This window comes from Sycon ciliatum, chromosome 5 (assembly GCF_964019385.1).
Source record: "Sycon ciliatum chromosome 5, ocSycCili1.1, whole genome shotgun sequence".
Classification (NCBI taxonomy): domain Eukaryota; kingdom Metazoa; phylum Porifera; class Calcarea; order Leucosolenida; family Sycettidae; genus Sycon; species Sycon ciliatum.
This window is the reverse complement of record NC_088647.1, coordinates 5,243,274-5,260,590: the sequence shown is the minus strand read 5'-3', so window position 1 is coordinate 5,260,590 and position 17,317 is coordinate 5,243,274. Positions and strand designations below refer to the sequence as shown.

General features: G+C 46.8%; 1 protein-coding gene across 1 annotated transcript in view; it reads right to left on the bottom strand.

The window, feature by feature from the left end:
- LOC135817297 (uncharacterized) overlaps positions 1–17,317 on the bottom strand; it is a 32,673-nt gene that overhangs the window by 2,847 nt on the left and 12,509 nt on the right. Inside the window, exons 12-25 of the mRNA XM_065330456.1 lie at positions 13,090–13,252; positions 12,545–12,692; positions 10,434–10,499; positions 9,299–9,406; positions 7,315–7,359; positions 7,078–7,143; positions 6,218–6,590; positions 5,816–5,904; positions 5,508–5,585; positions 2,960–3,040; positions 2,409–2,548; positions 2,094–2,193; positions 1,625–1,684; positions 802–860 (exon numbers count right to left, since the gene is read on the bottom strand). Of these exons, the coding sequence (XP_065186528.1) occupies positions 802–860; positions 1,625–1,684; positions 2,094–2,193; positions 2,409–2,548; positions 2,960–3,040; positions 5,508–5,585; positions 5,816–5,904; positions 6,218–6,590; positions 7,078–7,143; positions 7,315–7,359; positions 9,299–9,406; positions 10,434–10,499; positions 12,545–12,692; positions 13,090–13,252 (1,576 nt within the window). The remainder of the gene's footprint in view (positions 1–801; positions 861–1,624; positions 1,685–2,093; positions 2,194–2,408; positions 2,549–2,959; positions 3,041–5,507; positions 5,586–5,815; positions 5,905–6,217; positions 6,591–7,077; positions 7,144–7,314; positions 7,360–9,298; positions 9,407–10,433; positions 10,500–12,544; positions 12,693–13,089; positions 13,253–17,317) is intronic.

Here is a 17,317-nt window from a genome sequence, read left to right as displayed (position 1 = left end):
GAACTACAGTTTACTCCAGACATGCCTTTGGCCTCTGGTTGGTGGATCTGATCTATCCTCCCCACCGTTTAGGAGCCGCATCTGACGCCTGATCATGGGGTGGTGGAGTCCCACGGAAGCGGAAAGACGGTTCTTGACCCGCCATGCACGCGAACCCGTGCCATTTTTTGGAAATAAGAAGTGGAGGACTTTAGGAAGCTGATGTCATCTCAGAGAACCATCTTTTGTCCACTGTATAGTATTTTGCGAACGGAGAATGTTACCTACTACTCACTGGTTGCCATGGAGTCGTACACAGACCAGTTCAGGTACGACTACATGCTGGTTGCACAGTCAGTGGTCGTAGAGCCAACCATGTACACATGCCCTGACAGGATTCTCGATACCAACGCTAGTCACATTGCATGCGTTGAGAAACTTCAGCTTCCTTTCAGACAGTCGATGGACTACGATAAAAGAACTATAGTGTGAACACTCCCCCTACCAGATTACCAGATCCTGTGTACGCCCCCGGGCACTCGTAGATGGGCAGGATGAATCTCGGAAAGACTGCCGATCGTACTCGCACTGTGTGCCTGCGGCAAGGCAAGCTGGATGAGCGGACCATGCAAGCCGTTTAACGGAAATCAAAACTCATGCCGCTAGGAATTACATGCCACACTACATTTACACGTGTTTGCTTTGTTTCCCAAGTAACATACTAAAGGATACCAGCCGGTTACGACCATAATATTCGGTAGGCTTTCCGTTTGAAAGTTCGGACAGCAGTTTGCGGTAATGGAGGAATCTTGCACAACCTACGTTAGAGAGGGTGGACGGAGCTTCATCAGTGTCTGCCAATATCTATGTAGTTGATTGTTCTGTGCAGGGTGGAGAAAGAATCACAGTCAAACATAAACACATACACATGCAAGCATTACTGTACGCAAGCAAGAGACTTAAGTGGGGAAAGCACAAGTGCACAATGCTGGCGAACGTTACTTCATTCCAACAAACACTGCACTCTGCAGAAACCCTCCGTCAAATATCACTTATTGGAGCACTTGCGAATGGGACCAGCAACGAATAACTGATAGCACTTTACACGCATGATTTCACTGGCTTATACACACTAAAACAAAGGAAAGGGGGTAGCCAGGCGGGAGGTCGGTAGGCCTTCAAACGAGTGTCTTTTTACATTTATATAAATGTTTGTTTTTTAGTACTACTAGTGCATGTACATGTACACATAACAACATTTGAGTACAGACGACTGCATGTACCGCGCGCAGGTTCATTTCACTTGCACGTGTGTGGGACTCACATGTCACGTACATTTGTAGTAGGGGCACTATATAATTGTAGCTGCACTGCACTACAACCCGCACCACTACACTGTACGTGCACTACGTAGCTGGCTCTACTTCATGTGTGCGTGCTTTTTCCCCGTGCTGGGGTCTGTGTGTGCATGCTTGACGAAGTAACTAGTTGACGAAAAACAGCAACAAGTCGGGAGAGGTTTTTGAGATTGGGTATGCGATCAGGGGATGTTTCAAACTCGAAAACAAAACCGCGAGGTCTCCCGGCTGGTCGGGAGATTTGGCACCTCTGATACAACATCCACAGGACACACACATGAGCCTACCTCAATCAGTGCAACAAGTATCATATGAAACAGTTCAGTGGACTGAGCAGAGCCTTTCTCCTGCAACCAAGTCCAGCAGGTAAAAACATACAGAGGCATATAAGTGGAGGCAATTTGTCTACTGCTGTGTTAGGGACCGTGTACTGTATCAGACCAGAGCCAAGTGTGAAACAGAAGCAAGAGAGACTAAACAGATATGAGAAAACACATGCCCAATACTGAAGCATTGATAGGCCTAGAAATATTTACATTGTCACCACCACATCACCACCATGCACACCCGGATCAAGAGAAGTACGCAAGCCCGAACATTAAGTGGAAGTTTGGCTTTGTGACACCCACACATACGCGTAGTCATAGTCATGGCTGCAATGCCATCATCTCAACATGATGGCTATTCAGTCCTGGAGAAGCACCAACTGTCCCTGCCCCCTTGCTTCCACCACCGATAACAGCAACAGTGACTTACCTCGTTGCCGGCCAAGACCCGTGCCAGTTCAAACACTTGTGACCAAAGCTGACGGGTTACGAGATACCGCGCTGCAGTCAGACCGCTCAGTGGTTGACCACTAAGCAGATCGGAACACAAGCATAGAGGTAGACACACAATACATGCGAACTCAGGTATAAAGCGCCGGTGCCACACAGAGTGATAAAGAGGAGACTAGCTAACTCATCAACACCCACCCCCCCCCCCCCACACACACACCCACACACTCAACACACCACACCCACACCCACACCCACACACCCAAACATGCATGCATGCACGCACAACACAAACCTTTTCAGCAGCAGCTTGGAATGGGCCAACATGGCAGCTTCAGACTGAGCAGTTGACGGCGATGTTGCCTTGGACGATGGCGAGTTACCATCTGGGAACTGGAGTGGTAGTGCGGCCAGAGCTCGCTGTACAAAGTAATGCTGTGCGTGGAGACAATGGGAGCACATTCAAAACATTGGCAATTCCACAAGACTATGCTACAGGGCGACGGGAGTGGAAGTTATACGAGGAGCTTCGATTGACTAAAGCACTGAGATCACACTTTATTTTATTTGCTTGATAAGATGTTTGGTGAGAAGGCAGTTGCCGCCTGTGCACTGGGTGACTGTAGAAGTACAGAATACGAGATATACAATACGATAACACATCTCTTTAGATTCTAAATGCAAACAAATCCTAGGCAGAATGCGCCACATGCATGATGTATCATATCAGCCAGAATGGTCATGCAGCCATGAGGCTGCTCTAAAGCAGACCAACACAGAAGACCGCTTCTTTTTAAAAACATCGTTGGTCAATGGAGAGCATGAGCGCATAAAAAATCAACCTACCTCTTTGTCATGATGGACGAACGCTGCGTCGACATCGTCATCATAGCGTATGACCTGCCCTGCAAACTCCACGAACGCCACCTGTTGCGCACAGGATAAACAGACACGGCAACAAACTCAACACTCAACACAGTCAAACACTAGGACACGGCATAGCACTTGGACCTACTGAGGGCATTTTACTACTCCCAGCTTGAGAGGGCCAGGGACACCATCAACCACGTGATGTTCCAGACTTACAAGCAGCACCACAGCGTACATTACTCTGCCCTGTTTGCTGTACAGTACTTCAGAAATACAGTGAGTATCGTTTATAAAGTGACCGGGTGTAACGATATACCGGCTATAATGATCGAACTCGCCAAAATCAAAATCAAATCACAAAAAATACAGCTAAAATATCACTATACACACTATTATCGGCTATACCGATATATCGCTTATTGTGATGGGCTTCAGGAAGCAAACCATATCAAATGCACAGGAAAATATCGTATATACTGATCAAGAGTGATGATCACAAAACAATTGTTCTTCAAATTTAGTTCATTTCTTCCAAAACTGATCCAGTGTTGCCTGGATGCATCTGGCAGCAGACGTGATTGAGAGAAAATTCTTCCCTGTATGCTGTAAGCAGCCACATGTACACGTGGCTGCTTTTCATGCTTTTTCCAGCATGTACGCATCATTTCATGCACAGTCATGTGCCATGTGTCAGTCATACATGCAAATCGGATATAGTGATGCACCGGATATAGTGATAGATTATCGAAAATCAAAGGGGCACGTTATATCCACTATTTACTGTAGTATCTTGTTACATTCTTGTAAGTTGTATGGTACGTTAGATGGAGGTCAGCTTTTAGAGCTACACCATTCCCGCAACAGATGCCCCCGCTCTCACTTTGCTTTCAACATTGATCGCAGGCTGACTGTAGCAAATGACTCCGATGTATGTCCGAGGGTGGCCTCTCTGATCCGTCCTCACCTTGAGGATCCCATCAGATTCTTTGCCTGCACCTAAATTATGTACTTTATTGTGTATCCTCAATGCTGCTGCAATCTTGAAATTTGAGCAAAATTGGAGAGAAGGTTTGTCACCACCAAATTCTTTCGCGATGTAGGTTTGAGCTACATTGTAAGAGCGGCGGCGATCATGGAGGTGGCAGGTTCAAGCTGTGCTTCCAGATTATCAATTGTCCAAATCCAAATCCAAATTCACTGAGCAACACGGTATCCACCATCTTCTTTGAGGCATATGCTTCCCCTGCAAATCTAGCCACTGCTGAAGCAGCAATTTCACAGACAGAGACCCTGCACCACGCGTCATGGAATGGGCACGATATCAAAGTTGTACTTTTTTTCAGACTCGTGTCTTTAGTCGCCCCAGTGGGTCAGACCTCGCCTCCATTGCCTCAAGACAAAAAAAAAGATTTCCAGGTGCCACCAACCGCAAAACCAGACGGGCCCAATTTACAATGTGTCAAGCACGTTCGATATTCCTCCCCAATATCTTCTTCAACTACAGTCAACTTTGCGTATAACGACACTCGGCGGGGCATCAGAAAAATGTCCTTATTAGCGAAGTCTCATCATATGTATTACACCTAGATGTGACTTTGCTCTGGGCATGGAAATTCTGTCGTTATTCGCAAATTGTCGTTATATCCGCAGTCGTTATTAGCGAAGTTGACTGCACAAGTAAATGTGAAACAGACATTGAAAATTTATACAAAAGAGAAAGACCAAGGAACTACAAGTTACGCTATACTGTCCACTAACACCACCAGTTACTAAACAATCAGCTCATGCGATAACATTGCACGACACTGACCGACGGTACTGACGACATGCATGAACATCCGCCAACGTCCTTCACAGCTGAGACTTTCAGCTCGTGCTTATCTTGGTTGCGCTCACCTTCCCCTCCTTATGTTATTTCTATAACTTAGAACCTTCCAAGTTGGAAGGCTGTTGGAGTGCGCATCCAAGATGTGCTAGAGCTGTTAGCCAGTTAGTTGTAGAACGTCAGTACCGTCGTTCAGTGTCGTGCAATGTTATCGCATGAGCTGATTGTTTAGTAACTGGTGGTGTTAGTAGACAGAATAGCGTAACTTGTAGTTCCTTGGTCTTTCTCTTTTGTATAAATTAAACCTTGGCTCTCCATCTGAGTCCAGACATTTAAAACTTACAACAACAAAACAATGAGACGAAAGTCGGCCACTTCTTTCCTTTTTTCGGTTTGTTTTCGTGCTCTAGAATAGTGGGGATGCGCACACAACTGCGCTATTGTCAAGTGCGTAACCATGCAAGGTGCCATCAATACCAAACACCCTTGCCGTAACAAAAAAAGGGCCCGCAGATGCACCGTGAGGCCGCGCGCATTATCAGGTACAATGTAGAAGTGCAGCATAACACAGTGATATTATCTCTGTGCACATAAGCACCTCCGTACATCGCTCACTAGCAATACACCAGCAATCTGAGCAGCTCAATAACAGCTCAGTTCACCCAAAGCAACGCACAAACTACGACAAACAGCACCTACAAGTTCGTCCGGTGAGATCGCATTAAGAAGACGGCATAATACATCAAACAGCGGAAATCTAGTGGTCACAAGCGAGTCCTGAACAAAGAGTCAAACAAAAGGCACACTCACACTCTGTGTTTCTGTGTTTGAATGCAGATGGTTCAGAACTCTAAATGAATGCAGGAATAAGACATTACAGGCACAAGACTATTCAGGACGAAAATCGGGTGCAAGTCTACATGCTGCTAGGGATGGGTCGATGAAAAAGGCCAGAAAGCCGATATTACTTGCCACAGCGGCACATACACTGGTGTCATAATACCTACCGCAGCTTGGAAGAACGTGTTATCTCGCAGCAGTACAGACTCCCAGTTCACCGCCGACTGGAAGTCATCCTGATAGACCGATGCCAGTGCTAGAGAGCAGGAGAAGAAGCAGCAGCAGCACCAGCACCAGCAGCACCAGACACAGCAGCAGCAGCAGCAGCAGCAGTGGAGGGGTGGCGGCACCAGCAGCAGCAACAGACACAGTAGCACCAGCAGCAGGAGAAGCAGCAGCAGCAGCAGCAGCACACAGCAATACATTATAACAACACTGTTGTTGTCATGTTGACTGGTTGACAAACAAGGATCATTGATACATGGACGGAGCAGCAACAGTGACAACATGTAATGGCACTACAAGTACAAGTACATGTACCTGCATCAACGCATTGAAGTTTTACACACCTTCATTGAAGTCCGGTACATCCAGGAATTCTTTCACGGACGCCAGCACTAGCGCAGGCGAGCGGTGAGCCAACAGATCTAGCTGAGCTTGATTCGCCTCGATGGGTCCACTCAACACCTGTTGGCTGGTGATCAGGCGTAGCACTTCGGTTTGCACCTCACCGGAGCTGCCTTGCGCCAGGGCTGCAGATTCGCCCGGTCCCAGCAGCTGTTCATACTGTTCGGCCAGCGACATGAACTCCTGCAGCAGCGGTACGATCTCCGCACTCAAGCTGGAGCGGAGCAGGCGACTTGCAGTGTCCGGAGAACTGGTCTTGTAGCGCTTCAAGTACGATGCGATAATGCTCACCAAGCGTTGTCGCTGGCTAGGGAACTGAAGGGCAGAAATACAACAAACATGGAGAAAGACATCATCAATAGTATTGATGTCTTGTAGACTAGCTACACTGTGTTTCCTCTTTTTGTAGTAGTAATGGTGTCTCTAGAAAATTTTCAAACAGAATTATCTGTGCTGTTCAGTGTACTGCCAACAGTGCACATTTGGTCACTCCAGTGCCCCTCATTTATAAATGATCTGTGGACCGGTCTTGATTCAATATTTCATTCAAAAATGAGGTTCACTGGAGTGGTCAAACCTGCACTGTTGGCAATACACTGAACAGCACAGAAAATTCTGTTAGATAGCTTGCTAGAGACACCACTACTCACTAGAGGAAACGCAGTGCAGCCAGTCTACACGACGAACAGTGGTGTTTATTATACAATGTGCAAGTAGGTCAGCAATATTGCGTTCAAATGTGCCGGTCAATAGGCGAGTCAATGCACTCCCAGTCAAGGGGCAGTAACATGCATACACCTACCTTCACCAATGCTGGCAATAACAGTGCTGGGCTCTCAAGGCCATCCACATTCAATAGCTTGATCAACTGCACAACAGCAGAACATCATCAAAGCACAACCCACTGCAAATCTTCCATATAATATAATTCACTGAAGGGAGAATATCAGCTTATGACAATAGATGTAATGCTGGTAAGAGCAAAGAAGTACAGGACAAGATGGCTACTATTTACTGCTGATTAAAAGATGACACCTACCTCTTCTGGAACTTCTTGTTGAATTTCACCATCCTTGTCTGGTACCTGCACAGTGCAACAACAGTAAGACCGAAACGAGACCAACTTGTCATCCCCAGCTAGAGTTTTCGGACAGGACACGAGTGCCAAGCTGCGAATATCAGCCACCAGACTCAAAGCACCTCCTGTACATCTGATTGACTCTCACACGCGCCGTGAAGTGTTAAAGGGGAAGTTAAGGCAAAAATTAAAATTTCACCAGTTGTAGTCTTCGGGGTGCTGAGTCGAATGGTCCTGGTCCGAGGAAGCTGAGATGCTCCCTTCCTACTTGAATCCCAATCGAACTCGCGCACTTCCACCGAAACTGGGTGACTGCGCCCTACTAGATGGGGATTTGTATGCAAAATGTCACTAAAAGCGCCATCTCGTTCTTATAAAAGCACGGATGACCGCGATTGGCCCATATGTTGTAGTCTTTTGGACGCTGAGTCGATTGGTTTTGGTCCGAAAAGGCTGCGATGCAGCGTTCCTCCTTTATTCCCAATCGAACATGGTTGAACAAGCGGTCACGTGCTCCTGCGTACGCCAGTCACCTGGCCACCGTGCCTGCAGGGTACAACTTACTAGCCTGTTTGACCTTTTTTGGGTGCAGTCCTGTCACTCGAGTTGAACCTTGGTGTGAAAGTTGTCGCCTGCTGGCGTGGGGACCAGGTGATTTGGGCACCCAGGAGCACGTGACCGCTTGTTCAAGCATGTTCGATTGGGAATAAAGGAGGAACGCTGCATCGCAGCCTTTTCGGACCAAAACCAATCGACTCAGCGTCCAAAAGACTACAACATATGGGCCAATCGCGGTCATCCATGCTTTTATAAGAACGAAATGGCGCTTTTAGTGACATTTTGCATACAAATCCCCATCTAGTAGGGCGCAGTCACCCAGTTTCGGTGGAAGTGCGCGAGTTCGATTGTGATTCAAGTAGGAGGGGAGCGTCTCAGCTTCCTCGGACCAGGACCATTCGACTCAGCACCCCGAAGACTACAACTGGTGAAATTTTAATTTTTGCCTTAACTTCCCCTTTAAGTACTGCAAAGCACAACGCTGCCGCATCTGGAATGCAGGGAGACTACACGGGCAACTGGAAAGCAAAACGATGTGGGTTTCGCTGCTGGGCTGCCCGTTCTAGTCGCCATTGCTGCAGGGCGGATTTATGCACGCAGGCATATGACATTAGGGAGGTTTAGTCCCACATAATCCGTGTGTACTTTACGTGTGTGTACCACGTGATACTCAGTGATCCACGTACAGCCGTTTTCTGATTCACGACATACCGTGTATGGAGGGGGAAAATTAGAATGGAGCGCATTGTGCAAGCTGTGAGGGTGCTCAGCTGAAGAAGTTTCTGAAGCACGAAATCAAAATATTCGATGAGCTTCGAAGATTCATCTTCGGCCAAGTTTGGGCCTTTCGCTTCATGCTTTTGTTTGTCCGTGTGACTAAAACAACATTGCGAACGGGGGGGGGGGGGGGTGCAGCTTCTTCTTTTTTCATAATCCAGGCGCATACTGATATTTAAAACGTCCGTAAGTACAGGATTCGTAGACTGAGCAGTGGCTGCAGAACTAGAAGCAAGCACAGCAGAGGCAGTATGGGAGTGATGCACTAGTTGCTTGGAATCGATGGCTGCTGACAAGTCGCAGGCAAGCTCCGCAGACGTCGGATCGTACGCAAACAAGCAAGCTGGATTTTCATGGCCTGATATCTCACAAACCTGAAGATCCTCAATATCAGCTTCCTGGAGAGCACGTACATCTACTTCAAGTACAAGCAAAAGGATTTTTGTCGTTCCGAATTAATGAAAGGATTTTGTGTTCGAAATTAGAAGTGAATCCATTGATATGCTGAAGTTACACTCGATGAAGCTCATGTGTGTCTGAAAAAGGTCGTGAAAGTTACCCATCTGCCACCCGCAATACTCCAGGATATCTCTAATTTCTCAGCACTGACCTTGCTGAGCTGAGAAGCGCCTTGTAGTGAGAAGCGTACGGCAGCAGCAGACTGATTCCAGTCCATGCATAGCTGAGCGGCACGGCAGCATCGTGTGACTGCACCCTCCTGTAATGGACAGGACACAGGCAGGGGCATACAAATAGAATACATGTATACATGCACACAAAGTCCTACCAAGCACTGGAGATGGCAATTAATACCCGGGACATGAAGCGCCCACGTGGCCGACCCCATCTCAGATGGATTGATCTAAAGCACGCCAATATTGATATTTCTGACTGTTTTGAACTGGCTCTAGACAAGAAAAAATGGCCGATGCTTGTGGAAAAATGTGCTGCGCTTGCGTAGTTGTTCTTACTGCGATACGTTCTAACAATAATGAGATGCCTTTTGTCGGCTCTTCTGCCTGGATTTCGTTGACAGATGCGTTAAGCCCATGGATCCTTCCATGAGTGACATGCGAACTGTAGCTATTATTATTATCATTATTATGCACACAAAAGCAAAAACACAGTGTTACTCTAAGACATGTTACTATAACGAGTCGCAAATTTAACGATTGTCCAAAATTCGTAGGTTAACGAGAAGATATGTTAACGACCTTGCAGTATTCCGGCATATCCACACACAACATATATTATGAAGCAGTACGGCCTCAACGGATCTTATTATAACGAAGAAATGTCATCCGTTAAAACGTTATATTTACTTCCTCGTTATATATACATGTCTTACAGTATCCCAACAAGACATCTGTGTCCGAGTTCATAAGGCACACTTGCACCGTATATCTGAAGAGCTAGCTCGATCGACCACACGGGCTTGACTTCGTTTTTGACGACGAATGTACGAGTGGAGGTCAAGTCAGGCGTGACGCCACTCGGTACTTCGGGACAATTTCTTTTCAAGTGTTCACCTGCTTCCAGTCATTGCAGAGAAAAACGAAGTACACCATTGTGATCAGGAGCCAAAGAACTACAAGATAAATTCGGAGGCACATCTGGAAATTCAGACACTAAGGCACCAAAAATGGTTACGTTCCACAATATGTCATCTATGCCATTTTGCTCCCGTCACCATTCGGTAGCAGTAACTTATGACCACATCCAGAATCACACATGAAAATACCTACATCTGGCAGATCAGTGGCGTCCGAATGCTTCATGATTGCTTCCGCTTGATCCAGAACTGGCTTGGCCTGAACGAGCGATAACGACAATGGTCATAGAAAGGCAAAACAAAGCAAAAAAAAAAACAGAATTGAAAAATGAAAATCCTAGTGATGCTGATTGCATGTGGAGTTGGTTTGCACGCAGACATTCAGCAGTGGTGATGGGTGGATGGTGGTGAGGGACTGATGGGTGGATGGTGGTGAGGGACTGATGGGTGGATGGTGGTGAGGGACTGATGGGTGGATGGTGGTGAGCGACTGATGGGTGGATGGTGGTGAGCGACTGGTGGGTGGATGGTGGTGAGGGACTGATGGGTGTATGGTGGTGAGGGACTGATGGGTGTATGGTGGTGAGGGACTGATGGGTGTATCGTGGTGAGGGACTGATGGGTGTATGGTGGTAACAAGAGTACATGAAAACCAGAGTGTGCAGCTCGGATGGGTTGCTGTCACGGCGGAATTCCGTGATTACATCATTTTAGTGATGTAGTGCAGGGGCGTAGCCAGGATAGTGATCAAGGGGGGTGCCACGACTTTCCCCAAACAAAAGCCTGGTACATGCACCTATGTTGGTCCTTTCATGCATATTATTCGATCCGTGAATTGGGGGGGGGGGGGGGGGGGGGAAGCAACATTCGCCCCTAATTCGACACTGAAGATCAATCAGTGAATGGCAAATCTCCAACCAGGGAGTAGTAATGATTATGGTATTTTACTACACCCTGGCCTGCTTCCAACTAATGATGGACTAAGTCCTGGATGCTGCTTTCTCCAGAATTATCACACTCTCCATCGAACTTTTAAAGTGGGATTTCTTGAGCCTTTTTTCCCCTTCGTCATGTTTGATAGTGCAGTAAGGCATCCTTGATCAAACCTACACTATTCCCCACAAAAACTCAAACTGCACTTCAACGTTACTTTCACTCTTCTACTGCTGTATCCACACTTGCAATGCATGAAAGAAACTATGCCTTTCCAAAATGAGACCAATTAACAGCGAGAACTACATTATACAAAACATAGCGAGAACAAATTGCAATGTCTGACATGTGCTTTCCGGCCATAGACCGCGTTGCTACTTCCTTGCTTCTACCAATGGCGTGTTTGTATGATTCTTTGCTTCTAACAAAACATGTGGAGTGCGATACAAATCATGAGCTTAGCCTGCTGAGGCCTGATGTGACACTGCACAACGGCAGGTACAAAGCGGAGTTCCCTTGACTAGAAATTTCAATGCAAAATGGCCAATCATGAGACAAAAATTAATACTCCACTGCATGTGGATTGGTTTCAGATACATTGTACTTGCAGGTCTGAACCAGGGAGTAGTACCTACTACTTCCTGGTCTAAAACAGGGATGGCTACAGACTCAGTGTGCGATGTGCAGAGTTGCGCATGTGATCAGCGGGTCTGCTATAGTCTCTCTCTCGACCCAGCTGTGAACCAAGATCGAAATTTTTGAGGGGGGTGCTTTGGCACCCAAAGCACCCCCCCCCCCCTGCCTACGCCCCTGTAGTGCGTACAAGCGGGATTCCAGCAGGTCTCTTTCTGCACAACTGCAACTCAGTTGTACGCACTACGCCATTTCCCGCCTCAGGTCTGCACCAAATATGATGTAATCACGGAATTCCGCCGTGACAGACACCCATAGCAGAAACGGCCCCAAGCTGCACACTCTGGTTTTCATGTACTCTTGGTGGTAATGAGGGTATGGTGGAGATGGATGAATGGTGGAGATGGATGAATGGTGGAGATGGATGAATGGTGGAGGTGGATGAATGGTGGAGATGGATGAATGGTGGAGATGGATGAATGGTGGAGATGGATGAATGGTGGAGATGGATGAATGGTGGAGATGGATGAATGATGGAGATGGGCGCAGAGTAGTTGATACCCAGTTCTCTTCTAAAACCATCAATGTGATCAATTACATTGTAGTTCACAATCACAATGCGGAGATTCGTACATTCGAAATTCAGTTTCAAATTCTCTCCAAAAAAAACCATGCCGAGGTGCTGCTCTATTACCGGCACACAATGAGCTTCACCTCCCACCCTTAGCTATCACCTACCTGAAGCATCCATAGCCCAGTGCAATTCCAGGCACCGACTGTAGAGGCTGCGGTGGGAAATTGCCACAGCTCGGCGGCCGACTTTGAGCCAGTCAGCTGCAGATCAATGGTGTGCCAGAGCTGACTGCCCGTCCGTACGTCAAACACTCTACAGGTACAGTACATGGACACATGCATGCACGCACACACGCACACACACACACACACGCACACACACGCACACACACGCACACACACACACACACACGTACGTGCACACACACACACACACACACACACACACGTACGTGCACACACACACACACACACACACACACACACGACAAAGTAAATAAAGAGATACACAAGAGAGATTGGAAGCTGTGTCACAACTCTGAGTTTCACGTATTACTACGATCATCAGGCAACCAAAATAAAGAGATACAAATTTTCTCTAGCAGATTGAAAAGAATACACTTGAAGATTACATAATCATTCAACATGCACATTTGGATATGGACTGTTGAGCAGCAATGGCAAAGACGGTACACATACAATGCACTCACCTTAATGGCTGGTCGGGTTGGGAGAGGATGAGGAAATTGCGCTGAGCAAGGAGATAAGCGACGTCGTCTGCGCGTGGCTTCTCCTCGCCGTTCCCCACCTCATGGCCGTTCTCGAGTGCAGACCACGGGTGGAGTCTGGCAGCTTTCGATACGTGCACATGACCTGCGTGGCAATGAAACAGAGATATGCCTAGCTGTAGTGTTCATGAGATCTGCACACTGCCGGTAGGTAGGCAGTGTAGGCAGTGTTCACGGGTACACATGCGCCGTGTCCCGTAAGGAAATTAAAGAAGTCGTTATGTGAAGAAAAAAAATTATGGTGGCTCGCGCCTACTTCTAAACTCGTCTTCTGCGCAGGTTCTCGCGCATCCTACGTTCGAGAAAAGTGCATGCAGAGTTGGCGTAGCAAGCTTGTAGCGCACTCCAGTTTCGAAGGGTCCAGCTAACGCAAATGCACTTGTATGAGTACTCGAGTCTAGAGAATGAGCTTTTTCTTCTTTTTCACTGGTGCAGATCAATCACTCGTACGAGTAGTACTCCTAGATCTTGCTTGCACTCACTCCTTCACTTTGGCTACTTTTCTTTTAGGTGCATTTTCAACTTGTGGAGATTGTCACCGGTCAGAGAAGTGTTGGGATGTCTCTTCCAGCAGGCACTGCCCATGCCCATGGTCGGCTTCGGAAAAAGAGCAGAATAAAAGCGTGGGAGTGCATGTGGATGTCTCGGAAGGAATGCGGGACGGCAGAGACGGGTACGTGAGTGTGTAAAACCTGAGTATTTTGTATTTTCATTGAATTGGTTCAAGTGCCTTGACGAGTCCCTTCCACAGTAGAATGCCATCCTTCACGAAATTTTCAAGAATGGCCGTTCTGTAATGATCAATCGACTCTTAAGCCAGTGGATTGTGGAGGTCGCCCTTGCATATAAATTGAAATGGTCACGGACGTACGAAAGTCGCTGTCCACCAAGAACTCTCCGATAGTTATTGCCACGGCTTCATCACAGCGGTACACTGAGTTTTTGTTGAGAAATTCCTTCAATTTATTGTCTTATCACTCAGTGCTTTAACGTTTTTTTTTAGGGTGCATTTGTTAGAGATTTATATTTACCGGTATGTGTTTCACATGACTCCTGACAAGATTAAGCATTTGAAAGCAACACATATTCTGGTTGACAGCAGCCATGCTCCCCAGGCTCAAGTGTGTGTGACAACGCATGGCAACTGGTAGAGTATATGTGAACACAAAGTCCACTACATACTCACAAACTCAAGTACATCACAACATTGTGCCTTCAGATCATATATTGTGCCTTCATATCTTTGACTAGCCCTAACCTGCCGTCTGACAGGTGTGTCATTGGTGAATGCACATGTATACTGTCTCTCTTCACAACTACGTGCATGTAACACAATATTTACAGTGCACGTGCAGTGTGTATAGCTAGATCAATGCACAGTAATTCCTAAATTGTGGCTGACTCTGTCACATTGTCATTTTCACGCGACGTACATTCTAAATCATCGAAAAAGCCGAAACATATTTCTACGTGCGCAGAAGACGATTGAACACATTCTTTCCTTGACATTGGTTGATGGCATCAGTCGCATCTAAGAGTGACACTCTATCTCAAACATATTTTACGCAATGCTCAACCATATTAATTTTTACTTGCGCTTGTTCATAGATAGATATCAAATATATGACACTTATATCCCCACCTTTTATAATAGAGAACAGAGAAGAATGTAGACGCTACCTTGGACAACCACCGGCACCGTGCAGGTGATACTCTGAATTCTGATTTTGAATTGTTGTCTTCGGATCATGGGTATGATCACGCAAGTGTGGAAACAAACCCCAGTTCTGAACCAACAATTTCCTGTACGGCAATGAGTGACGTTTCCCCTCACATTTACAATAACTACCCGTGTTCAGGTAATGAACAATTTTGCTAAACTTGATCCTCCCTACTATGATTCTTGCCTTGTGCCTTGCATTGAATAGCCTGACGTTGGATTTATTCTTTGTTCTGTCTTCTTTCTTAGTTTTCCTTTTTTGCATGTTCATGGAATAGATGTAGTAACGTATTGTTTGTGTGTTCGGAGTGCAGTAGTGTATTATGTCTTTCTTCTTTTGCATTCTGAAGAATACCAGCATTGCCCTGTTATTTTTCCAGAAGACAGTGAATTTCACTACTTGCCTACTGAAATCTCTAAGTGTGCAATTAGAATTCCGGCTTCACTCCTCCATGACAACTTAGTCGATTCTCTTATGACTGCTTTATTGAGATCCGAAGCTGTTCTTGGGCAGTATGCTGGTCATGTGACATGCCTTGATGTACGTGGTGACGGAAACTGTCTGGTACACTCACTAAGTTACTTGCTGTGGGGTTTGCAAGATGTGGACTACCGTTTCCGTGAGGTAATGCACTTGGCCATGGCTAATGCCAACGGTGAACTGTTCCGTAGGTGGAAACGCGAGGAACGCATGCGTGATGCCAGCAACGGCTTCAACTTTGAAGACGAGATATACCAAGAAAGGCGGGCTGACATTCTGAAACTAACACCTGTCCAGAATGGAAGAAATACACAATGCCCATCTCTGGAGCCTGTGCATGTCTTCCTGATGGCACACATCCTACAAAGACCAATTGTGGTGTGTGGTGGTGAGTTTGTGCTGGATGTGGATGGCCAACCAGTACAACAAAATCACTTTCCTGGAGTGTACCTGCCTTTGATGCTTGGCTGTAATGAATGCTCGAAGGATGCATTATTTGTGTGCTACAGGAACGGCCACTTTGCACCCATCCTTCCTGACAGCTCGTGCTCTGGGATCCCACTGATCTGGCACAATGGTTTATCTCTTTTGGTCTGCTACCTACTTGAGTAGGAGGATAGTCAGACTGCACTGGAACGATATGTTAGCCTTGCTGTCGTCTCCCCATTTGTTGCCAAGTGTCAAGCAGAGTTGGCACTGCCGCCTGTTATTCAAGCTGCTGTGGACTCCTTTGTCAACAAAGTAACCATGATGCGTTCGGCAGCTCCAGCTACTCCGACAAGCAGGAATAATAAAGAGAAGGCTTCCGTTGAGCTGGACAGCGGGTCACCTAGTGACAAATTCCCCGTGGTAGGTAGAAGGATAATTGATATCCGGTACTTGGCCAGTCAGCTCCGGAATGGGTGTACAATGTGTGGCCGTCACCTTCATCTGCACAACCGTGTAGGTGAAGTCAAACATGGGCTTGCCAGCCGGTTTGAGCTGTTATGTCGGCGGTGCAGCTATGCGACCGTGGTATCCACCTCCACGACGCACAGGCGGAAAGGTGTACCCCCAAAATACTGGACACGACAATTGCACCCTTTCTGAAACAGTCGTCACTTTTCGTCATAATTTCGCAAGTTTCTGAAACAGGCATCACTCGTTAATCCAACACTTGATAAGCCAGCACCCTCAACACACCAGTATAACCAAAAATGTATACCATAAAGTCGCGGATAAAAGCCGGGCTTATAAGCATATAAGCCGCTTTCTGCATCAGGCTTTAATGCAAACCAGGCTTGTATGCGAACCATGCTTATATGCACCACTAATGTTTTTGCCAGGCTTGTTAAGCACATCGGCCGATCCGGGCTTGCATAGAAGCCAGGCTTCTACGCGCGACACACGCGTAGATCTACCACTGACTACCGGTATGGCGACAGTTTTACTATGCACCGTACATAGCGCATGCACTCTTGATCTACCCGGTCCACGCTTGCATAGAAGCCAGGCTTCTACGCGCGACAGGCTTATATGCATTTGACCAGTTTGATTTTCAGGCTTCTATCCGCGATGTGCTTGTACGCAAACCCGGCTTTTATCCGTGACTTTACGGTATGTCCTTCCATGCCCATTTCAAATCAGATTTATTTCCTTAGTAGTTAGTAGTATCAAGAGTACATAACCAAGAGTGTGCAACTCCAGCTATGGGGTCTGCGACGGCAGAACTTCACATCACGTGATGAACCCGTGCACTCTAGTGCATGATAGATACTGGGTTGTACGCAGCCCAGCTTTGGGTACAACTCTCTTGTGGTCACTTTGCACTGTTTGCCAGCATAACCTTTTGAACCATGTCACGTGATGTGAAGTTCTGCCCTCGCAGCACAGCATAGAGGTTGTGCAGGCAGTTGCACACTCTTGGGGTTATGTACTCTTGGTAGTACCAAGAGAACATAACCAAGAGT